This window comes from Mercenaria mercenaria, chromosome 16 (genome assembly GCF_021730395.1).
Source record: "Mercenaria mercenaria strain notata chromosome 16, MADL_Memer_1, whole genome shotgun sequence".
NCBI lineage: Eukaryota > Metazoa > Mollusca > Bivalvia > Venerida > Veneridae > Mercenaria > Mercenaria mercenaria.
This window is the reverse complement of record NC_069376.1, coordinates 73,196,872-73,208,562: the sequence shown is the minus strand read 5'-3', so window position 1 is coordinate 73,208,562 and position 11,691 is coordinate 73,196,872. Positions and strand designations below refer to the sequence as shown.

At 34.9% G+C, this 11,691-nt stretch overlaps 1 protein-coding gene across 1 annotated transcript; it reads right to left on the bottom strand.

Moving 5' to 3' along the window:
* Window positions 1-834: 834 nt before the first annotated feature.
* LOC123541323 (uncharacterized) lies at window positions 835-3,901 on the bottom strand. The gene is made up of 2 exons (XM_053525764.1): window positions 2,168-3,901; window positions 835-1,967 (listed from the first exon to the last, which is right to left on the bottom strand). Exons 1-2 carry the CDS (start codon window positions 2,959-2,961, stop codon window positions 1,592-1,594), a joined length of 1,170 nt encoding a protein of 389 aa, XP_053381739.1. The 5' UTR covers window positions 2,962-3,901; the 3' UTR covers window positions 835-1,591.
* Window positions 3,902-11,691: the final 7,790 nt, after the last annotated feature.

Below are 11,691 nucleotides of genomic sequence, written 5' to 3'. Positions count from 1 at the left end.
ACGGAACTGTATAAGGTGTTTTCGACTAAGTATAAACAAAGGTGTTAAATACAACACACTCTATGACATATTCCCCCCGGCAGAAAAATGTCGTCCCGACATTTCGACAAGGCGATAAAATGGCAAACAAGAAAATCTGAAAAAAAAATCACATAATACATCATGACTATATAGTTAAAACTTTTCGGTCTTCAGCAACCTGAAAAAAATATCATGTAATTAGACTGTTATGTCGGAAACATATGGCAATTACATAAATAAATGAACAACATCTATGAAATTCACTCATGGCTATGTTTAGAAATCTGTGCATGTAAACAACAACAGAAATGAAGTATCCGTTCTATTGCCATTTACATAGGAGTTTAAGAAATACATCCAAGTAGTGTACGAAGATTTATTTTCTCCAGGTAAAAGTTAGACAATTGATAGACTTTAAATCTATTGTATCGCACATATTTCTGGCAACTTCTTCATAGAAGATCAAGTTCAATGTAACTATCGCCATGCGTGATAGTGTCAACTATTGAATGCGTGTCGTAATTCCTCATGCGATGGAATATTTCCGAACACCTTTTTCAACACTTTTGCCGGAAACATTTAAGAATTGAATGGTATTTTTCTGCGGTTCATCGATGTATGAACTGTCAGGAAGTTTACACCTAATTTTTACATAAACACCTTCGGTGTTTATGTAAAAATTAGGTGTAAACTTCCTGACAGTTCGGTGTTTATGTAAAAATTAGGTGTAAACTTCCTGACAGTTCATACATCGATGAACCGCAGAAAAATACCATTCAATTCTTATAATTACAACTATAAAAACTTCTTCCATTTGTTTCCTATTTGAAAAAAAATCTAACCTTTTTTACTGAAATGCAAGCTTTAAGAGTACCTGTGTTACGCGCATTAATTTCGTCGTCATGGACGCAGGCGAACGACTCATTTGCATAAAGCAAAAGAAAGATGGCCGACATCAACGTCGCGATCGTGTCGGTCTTCAATTTTAGGCGTGATTTAATTGAAATCGGATTTGATGTGGTTGCTTAGAACGATTTTGTGGTTTAACAACTTGAACTTTTATCAAAGATATTTAATTTTTATGGATATAATGTTCATGAAATCGATTTAAAGGATAATTTGGTAAAAACACGTGTCAGAGCCAGTGACGGGAATTTGGAAATGATATTTTCAGAAAATGGAGCAAGGAAAAACTTGGATGACAGCGATAGGTAAGGAATTTAAGTACATCATAATAATTATGTCTGTTTTATTGCAATTAAAAGTCTCTACAGTACACACTAGTATCCACAAATCAATAAACATGGAAAAAATCCACAAATTGAACAATTTTTGTTATTAATTAAGTTCAGCTGTTCACATGAGTTTATATCAATTTATATTATGTGAACAGGTCAACAGGTATTATGTACCTGTGTTCTGGAAATTCGATCTGGTATGGAACATTTAAACAATGGAACAATGAATTGTAACATGTAACAAAGTGAACATATTTCAGAATCTGTTCACAAATTGAAATTGTGTTTGTGTTTTCAGTGTTTTTTTTTCAACTGAAATGAAAAATCTGAACTTAATTTGGAGTATTAAGGCTACTTTGCAGAGTGAATGTGCAGTTGCTAAACGTGCACGAAGACGGATTAAACATTCCCATTCCGGAATCTTGTTGACACATGGTGATTTTTTTATTTTCATAGGTTGGATTTGGACCATCCGAACTGGGAACCGGAACTGCACATGAATTTAGCTGAGAATTTTCCCTGGAGCCAGTTGATAATTCGGTGAGGATTTTAGACATCTTCATTTTCTGCTCTGTTGTCGTTCCTCTGCTGTACGACCGAACAGATGCCTCGTTACGATGTCCGGTCATAAACATTATATGCCGGATCTCACATCCGGCATCATCCAGACCCTGGGTTGCAGTAGCACGAAGGCAGTGTGCGGTGTATCTGAAAATGCAATGGTACCATACAATAAGATACAATCTTCGGTGTTTATGCAAATCAGTCGTAAACTTCCTGACAGTTACAATTCAGTTGTTATTTGAAAATCTGTGTGAAGTGTTTAGGATTGAACTTGATTTAACAGAGTCTCAGTTTTTTTTTGTTTTTGTTTTAATAGAAATGAAATTAACTGAAAACATAATTACCGTGTGTCAAGACCTGCATTTCTAGAAATGTCGCCCATAAAACTGGTGAATTGTTTGGTGCTGACAGGTTTAGTGTTGTACCAAATCTGACAAACATCTGGAGCCTCCAAAGCTAGTTTGTTTACATGGCAAAACAGCTTTTCAGCATTTGGGTCACAGTGCGCCATAAAAGCCTTCAAGTTCTGTACAGGACAATTTTCACTGTCGCCTTCTATGGCATAAATTCTCTTTTCATTTGTGATGCCGCTTTGATTTTGTTTTTCTTTTACGTCATGGGTGAGATGAATATACTCTCTGCCTTCCTCGTCGGCATGAATTTGAAGGCTGTTGCGGTTCAACTGTGGGTGAAATTCAAGGCCCCGAGATACAAACTGTATACTAAGAATGAACCAGGCTCGGTATCTGAGTGCTATTGGATTATTCGCTTTCAGATAAGAATGTATGGCTTGCAGATCTTTAGGTGGAATGATTGGTTTGTGGGCAGTTGGTAGGTTAAGACCAGCTTTTAGGTTAGATTTTAGTTTTGCGTCTAAAATATCATTTGCCTCCTGAAAAACAGTATCACGGACAATATCTATGCTCCGGCTAATGTCACGGAAATGTCTGTTAATGGCTGCTCGTGCATTTTTCATTGTGTTACGGTGGTATTCAGAAGCTAGGTTTGTGTCTTGAAATTTTCTTTTTCTGTCTGGTGTAATTTTGGGTTGAGCTTCTGCATAGAATTGCTTTAGATAGTTGTTCAGTTGCTCCTTTTGGACAGTTTCCAGATTAATTTTATGACCATATCTCTCCATGCTCCATTCTTAAAAGAGAAATTAATTCAGTTATTATATAGACTACCAAGTACTTGTTAATTTGGCATTTTTAAGCATGCAAGAATTTCAAAGAAGTGTATTATAGTTTAGGTAAAAGGCAAAAAAAAAATTGTTTGTTTCCGGTAACATGCTAAATAAAAATAGGGTAGGTGTATTGGTATTTTTTTTGGTTTGTTTGATTTTTTTATTAAGTGGGGCTATTTGGAATCTATTTCTGTGTAAAAATATGAATGCAAATAAGGGTATTATGTCTTTAGAGCATTTGTAAGTTGATTTATAATATCTCTGACCATGTCTTGTTTAAAGCATAAAAAATGCAGTTTTTCAATGTTTTGTTAAAAAATTTAAGGAAAAAAATCCTCTAAGGTTATTTAGGGTCGGGCCAAAAATTTTAGATAGGGTAGGTCAGGATACCGGAAACAAACATTTTTACGCCTAATTTGTATTTGTTTGTGACCATGCTTGTAATAAATTAAAAGAGGATTTTATTTAATATTGTTGGGAGAATTTCAGCAGGCTAATTAGAAAATGTTGATGCATAGTTGACTTACAGTACTGTAGTAAGAAACTTGAATGGTTACTGTAAACGCCCATTACCAATTTTTTTCCCACTAATGCTCCATTTTAGCTATTATAAACCAGCAATCGAAAAATTATCGCAAGTGTTTTTGCTAGCATATTACAGTACTACTGGCCAGATAGCTCAATTGGCAGAGCAACCCAAAATTGAGGAAATTACATATGGTAATTTGTGTTTTGGGGAGGTTCCAGGTTCGAATCCTGGTCTGGCTGTGCAAACTCTTGCATTTTTTAAGTTTTTATGGAAGATACCGATAAAATGTAAAAATGCATTTTTTACTTAATATATTGTTGTAACTCAGTATTTACCTTGGAATAAATTTATTCCCCATTTGGTATTTTGTTTAGTCTTGGGGGCATATTTGTTCTCTTTGATTTTTTCAATTTCTTCTGGCAGGAGCAGTCTGTGTCACATTTACAGGTTTAGCCTCAACAACAACAGTTTCTGTTTGTTCTACATTATTCCCTATGCCTTCACTTTCACTTTCATCTTTGGTGACAGTAGACTCCGGATGCTCCGGATTGTTAGTGGTTTCACTTTCAGTTTCACTTTCAATTTGAAGTTCATCATCGAAAGGAAGAGCCAAGAGGGCCTGAATGTCCTCGGGAATTTCTTCTGGACGACTTTCTTCTGGTTCATACAATTCGAAAGTGCCAGATAATTGTTTAAACAAAACAAAATCCGATTCCCCTTCGGCCATTGTTGTTGTTGTGCAGACGAAGTTTACAGAACGCTAGATGCGGCAGTAAATATATGTTTATATAAATGTTTAATAAAAGATTAAAAGGGTATAAATAAAAACAAATAATTAATATTATATATTTTATTTTTGTTCCATGATTTATGGTTAGAAAATGTACTAAATCGGCGAATTGAAACTGAAAGTGCGTGACCCAGAAACGGAAAAAGTAGTCCGTAAAATTATGAATATTAATTAGATCTAATGAATACGTGATGGCTTCATTGAGAAATGAAAGTTGGTCACGTGTGCTGAAGCAGCCAATCAGAAACGCGCAAATCTATGAATTGAGTAATAGTTGTAATTATAACATATTATATGTGTGACCAACACGTATTCATCATAATTTCCATACTTACTTGTATAAAAAGGTAAGTATGACGATTGTATCCATATTTTATCCATACATAGTATAGAATGATGAATATATATCCGTGTTAATTCAGTATATATTTCTATATATACACATATCTTATTTACCATAGGTAAGTATATAAGTAGCATTCAAGTATAGTTTACACACTTTAATGTCGTATCCTGCACTTCCGTATCTTTTAACGGATGCTATTCAATTAAGGTAGGTATGTATATACATTTGTTTCAATAGCATAGGTAAGTATCTTGCACTCTTAAAGTTCTTCCAGATATTACTGGTATATTTCACATTTCACAGTGATTATATTGACACATTTGTGTAGTTCTCATCTAAAACCTTACTCAGTTCACACTGAAAACAGAATATATGGAATCATTATGACCTTTCTATTTCAGGTTAATCTCGTTGGCGTATAGTTTCATTCCGTCTCTTAATGGTAAGTATTCATGAAGTGATAACGTACACACAAATACAACAGGTAAGCATTTACACATTTTTATTTTCATTCGAACTCGACTGTTTGTTCATGAAGGTAAGTATTATTAAGTATGACGCATTTATCACACAAAAGGTAAGTACATACTAATTCACACTGACACAGTTAAGTCTAAACTTAGCACTTATGATCACTAATTAACAACTGTTCGTTACTACTGTTCACTCGTGTTTATTTTCACACTGTCCATTCTCCTGTAGATTGCCACTTTGGTGGACGCCTCTGACGTTTTGGCCTCTCCTCGTCTAAGTTGTCCATATGTCTTGTCTGTTGTGTATTCCTTCTTTTCCGTGGTATGACGTATTTCTCAACCTCGACGCTTTTGTTATGATTGGTTGATTCACTGGCTTTTTCTGCTTGTTTAGTTCTGACTGGCAATAGAAGATTTCTGTGCAATGTTCTCGTTTTCTTCGATTTTGAATTACATGATTTGATTATGTATACTGGAGTGTTTTCATCTGGCTGGGAAATAATTTCATATGGATTTGACTCCCATCTGTCCGCGATCTTATGTTTTCCCCTGGTTGTTACGTTTCTTGCAAGAACAATATCGCCTGGATGTAATTTAGCGGCCCTTGCTTTCTGGTCGTATATTTTCTTGTTCGTTTGTGCCATTTCATCTGTGGCTTTCTTTGCCTTTTCATATGCAAAGCTTAGTCTGTCTCGTAGCTTGCGGACATATTCATTTCTTGTCTTGGCTTTATCTTCATCGAAATGAATACCAAGCAAGGCGTCGATGGCAAGTTTTGACTGTCTCCCGAACATGATATAATATGGGGAAAAGCTGGTACTGTCATGGATGGTAACATTGTAGGCATGGACCAAAGGGGCTACAAATGATTTCCAGTCTGATTTCTTGATTTCCTCTAGTGTTCCCAGCATTTTCAAAAGCGTCTGGTTAAACCTTTCCGTCATTCCGTTTCCCATAGCATGATATGGAGTAGTGTGGGACTTTTCTGTGCCTCCCAGAATACATAGTTCTTTTATGAGACTTGACTCAAAATTAGCTCCTTGATCGCTATGTATTCTGTCGGGAAATCCGTAGTGGACGATGAACTGTTCAAATAGCACCTTTGCTGTAGTCTTAGCAGTTTGATTCTTGGTTGGGTAGGCTTATGCATATCTTGAAAAGTGGTCTGTAACTACAAGTATATGTTCAAAGCCACCCTTGGACCGCTCAAGACTCAGAAAGTCCACACATACAATTTCCATCGGAGCAGTTGACGAGATACTGACAAGAGGTGCTTTACCTGGCTGCGTTTTTCTTGCAATACAACGCTGGCATTTCCGAATTCTGTCTTCAATATAAGCATCCATACCAATCCAGCAGAATCGTTGTTTGAAGAGGGATGTTGTTCTATCACGGCCCTGATGTCCGAGATCATCATGTAAGGCGCTGAACACTTCCTCTTTGACAGAATCTGGTAATATGAGCTGCTTATACTTCTGCTCTCTGTATTGACCGGATCTAAACAGTATGCCGTCCCTAAGTTCAAGATTGTTCGAACCCGGGGCCTCGGAATACCGTTCCGATGCTCTACCGACTGAGCTACCCGGCCGCCTACACACTTTCTCCCCGTTTTAATATATTTCAAGTTCTATACCGTGACATATTTCCCCACCATTTTGAAATTCGTCCTCGAATTTCTGCGGATACTTTATATATAAGCAATTACAGGCGTCGGAGACTAACCAGTGTAATGCCGTCACGGCCCCACGTTGGGCGCCAAATGTCACAGGGTGAGAAAATGTGGAGCCAGACCGGGACTCGAACCCGGGGCCTCGGATTACCGTTCCGATGCTCTACCGACTGAGCTACCCGGCCGCCTACACACTTTCTCCCCGTTTTAATATATTTCAAATTCTATACCGTGACATAAATAGCAGTACAACTATTATATATATTTTAATTGAAATGCATGTCATGTCGCGTATGCAGACAGCTGTGCAGACAAAACGCTTGGCGTTGTGGATTCAAATCCTACCTCTGACTATTTTTTATTCAAATTCTATCTGCAGACGTAACAGGAAGGAATACTGCAGCACATATCTGATCAAACTTATCATGATTTTATGGTTCATTTAATGAAAGAAATACACTTTTGTAGAAGATGTCCAATAAAAATCTTTAAAACATCTTTGGTCTAAAGACAGATTGCTTGTCATCGTCGTTTGAAGAAAATAAACAATACAGGGAAAAAAATAAAATCGTTAATATGTTACATAAAACAATATAATCATGATGATAATATATAAATAAAAGCAATATCGATAAAATTACATAACACTGAATTAAAGGAAAATGAGCTGAAGTGATTTCGAACGCAATGTAACGTGCATGAAAGTCAAGACACCTTACAACAACGCTACCGTGTAATCGGTTGACTGATATAGGTTATTTTAGTAAAGATATTTTCAGGATACAAATATTGCGCAGACAAATTAACGAAAACGCCAGAAAAATATTTGGTACGATCATTTATATTATGATGAAATTCACAAACGCTACATTAACACTAAGAAATTAAAATGTTCTTAACATGACATTTAACCTTCAAGTGTTACTTTTGCCCTGGGCTGTGCACTCTTCATGTCGTCTTGTTGAGGTTAAACAATCGATGCTGGTTTTATGAAAATCATTGTAGTGGTCAAGACAATACGAAGAGGTCACAAATCTTTCACCTCTTAGTGTGACCTTGGCATTGGACCGTGTCTCTCTGTCGTTTGAATGAGGTTAACAGCCGATACTAATTCTATGAAACTCATTTCAGTGGTTTTGAAAACGAAGCATACATAAATATGAGCTATTTGATCTTTGGCCCCATGGTAAATATTTAATGCTTATATTATGAAAATCGCATAGCGATTAAACAGATAGGGAGCGGACACTAATATTGTCGGACGGACGGACCAACGGACTGACATGCGTGACCTCAATATAGCCCCATATACTTTCTGTCTGGGGGATATAATGATTTCAAGATTTATACACATGACTACCCGAGTCAAAATGTGTCTCTTAACAAATTAATCAGTCACGATACGTTAATGAAAATATAACTTATTACGAAAATAATACAAAATATTTACTAGTGAAATTGTCAAATTAGTCCAAAATCTTGTCCAACACGACTGGACGTAATTAAATCCATGAATAAAACACCATGTTCTTATTATGTAGACAACACACTGACTCTTTATTTGTAAAATTGCCATGACCTTGGTTTGAAACGAATCACACTACAACAGGGGTTCTATAAAATGACCTAATTAATGTATTTTGCAAACGATTACATTTTTAAAGCACGCAAATCTAACCAGTCAGTTACAGTTAAGAACAGATCAACTGCAGCCATGTTCCTTGCGCTGTCTATCAAACCTGTCTCATTTACATATCAACGGCATGTAAATTAAAGTGCGAAAACTCGCTATTTAACATCTGGTGTATTCATTTCTGATATAATTGCTTTAAAAGAATATATGTTGTTTTCTTCTTTCATATACTTACACATATAAAATGTGTTGTTACCCTCTGATTATGAAAATATTCTTTGGAAGCATAGAACGTAGCCGGGGACTCATTTTGATTGTTTTTTGTTCATAAGATATGTTTGCATGCCACGTGTTGTCGACGACTATGTTAGAATGGATAACTTATATACAAACGATTGCTCTTGTGTTTATATAAATGCACAAACTGATTGTTATAAATAGAATGAATAAAAATTGATTAAGTACAGAATCTTCGTTGATTAAAGTTAGCCTATCACTATTTAATTAACTTCCGCCTCAAGAAAGGCTTAGCTTAATTTCTCCTCATACGAATAAACCCGTCAGGTTACTATAAATCCGTTCAACTTTAGTATTCCCGTTGTGTGTTTTTGTTTCTGAAGGGAATTTTGTTTCACGACAAATAAGGACAAAAACATGACTTAGTTATCATAACTTTCACTGCAACACACTGTATTTTTTCAAATGAATGAAGTTGATTTGTACTGGATAAAATGAAACTGAATATGAAAGCAGGAATATTTTAAGTTTGTTTGTTTGTTTTGGGTTTAACGTCGTTTTTCAACAGTTTTTCAGTCATGTAACGGCGGGGAAATATTTTAAGACCGCACAACTTTGCACATAGAGTTCACACCTCTATCTAGTTTGTAAATGTGTTTTTATATCAGGTTCAACTTAACATTTAGATTTTGTACAGCAGCATATTAATGCAAAAATGCAAAAAAAAACAATACAGTATCAAACATACACAGAACAGCAAAAGTCTAAGGGGCATAACTCCACTAACCAAGTAGTATCTATTTAATCAATGGCTTGATCTCCCTGTGTTTAATATGATCAAACAAAGTGCTCTAACTTCAATACTTTTGGCTTCTAACTTCCTTACTTCTTAATTATTTTATGACTTCCAACTTCAAACTAGATGACTTTTAACTTATAACTTGCAACTTTATTACTTATTCCCTTACATGTAGAACACTGAAATTGGAAATGAAAAGTAAAGGCATTGGAAGTTAGGAATAGAGAAGATGGAAGTTAGAAATACAGAAGATGGAATTTAGAAGTAGGATGTAATGAAACTGGAAGTTAGAAGTAATGTTTTTTTTAAGTAATACATATGGAAACTAGAAATAACGAAGTTTCATCTGAGAAGTTAGAAATAATGAAGTTGACAGTTTGAAATTAGAAGTATAGAATTAAGAATCTAGGTGTGACGAAATATGGAAATATAGAAGATGCGACTTAGAAATTACAAGTAATGAAGTTAGAAGTTAAAAGTAATGAAGTTGGATATGATGAAGTCCAACATTAGATATATGAAAGTAATGACGGTAAAGTTAGAAGTTGTAAAGTTTGAAGAATTGAAGTTGGAAGATAAAAGTAGCGAAATTTGAAGTAAGAAGTGGAAGTAAAGAAGTTAGAGGATAGAAGTACTGAAGCTGGAAATGAAGGTGGAAGTTACAAGTAATAAAGTTAGAAGTATTGACATTGAAAAGTCAGAAGTACCGAAGTTGGCAGTTATGAAGTTGGAAGCTAGAAGTTATGACGTAAGAAGTACAGAAGATCACAAATTGAAGTTTGAAGTAATGAAGATGGAAGATAGAAGTTATGACGTAAAAAGTACAGAAGATGACAAATTGAAGTTAGAAGTAATGAAGATGGAAGACAGAAGTTAAAAGTACTGAAGTAAGAAGTCTTTCAAGGGCTTCCACATTATCCTATATCAAAATATGTAGGCGCACAAATTTGTCTTATAATAATCATTATAGTTTTAGCATGGCGTTGTATTGAACTTTAAAGAAACATAAAAGTATTTCATGCTCTATGTTCATGCTTAGAGAAAACGTTTTTAATGATAATACCAATTTGAAAAGAAAAAAAAATGATACGACTTGTGTACCCGCGTACGCCTTACGTAAGATTTTCACTTAAGCCTATATGTGTGCTAAAACTGTTCTATACGTCAAATGACAAATAATCCCTTTTATGGGTTAATGAATTATCGGTACAATGAGATGATACACAGAAAATATCCACATAAATTTGTCCATTTCATTAATTCCTTTAAACTATAGTAGACGTTTACTTTAAGTGCATTTTCGAACAACGTTGTGACACCGTTTCGTGTCCCGCCACCTCTAAATATTTCAACCACCATTAAATGACCCAAGGTTGACATTAAATGTCAGAACTACCGCTAAATGTTACAGATTCAATACAAATACCGCTATATGTCGGACATTATACTATAAATGTCGCAAGAATTTACCACCGTTATATGTTGCAACACCAACGTTTACTGTCGCACTACAAACGAAGTCAAAGAATAACAAAGGTAAGTTCAAAAGTCTTTAGCACTTAGATATTACTTGCAATGCGAAATCCCCAACAATGATATTACGATAAAAGGAAAATGTTCTAAAAAAAAAACGCACTCGATTCATTGCAAATATACAGAATGATTTTTTTTTGCTTTAAAATTTACAGGCCCTAAATATAATCAATCATCCACAGAATAAAAGCAATTACCAAGTAAATGTAAACAGTAGAAACATTATTATAACAATAACAAAATATCACTCAAGACTTAACATCCTAATATTTTATATACCGAATGTATTTTGATGTACTATAGTATTATATGTCTTGATGTACTGTTGCTGTTGTATATATCTGTACTGTATATTCATGTCTTGTGGCAAATTTACTATCATGTCTTGTGTGATAATTGCAATAAATTTATGATTTAACAAACATTTTATATTGTTCGACGTATCACACAAAGGAACATTGTCAAGTGAATTATCAGAACGCTAATTAACGTGGAAATATGCGCATTTTTAAAGTAAAAATGCAGCTAAAATTGATCTGTCTGCAAAAAGGGTGGAGGGAATTAAAGCTTTTAACCCAATATACCAAACTCTTCCTGTTACCAGTACGAAATAATAACTTTCCAAACACTGGGGCAGTCTTTTTAAGAAAAGTCAAACTGCACGCAGGAACTTCAG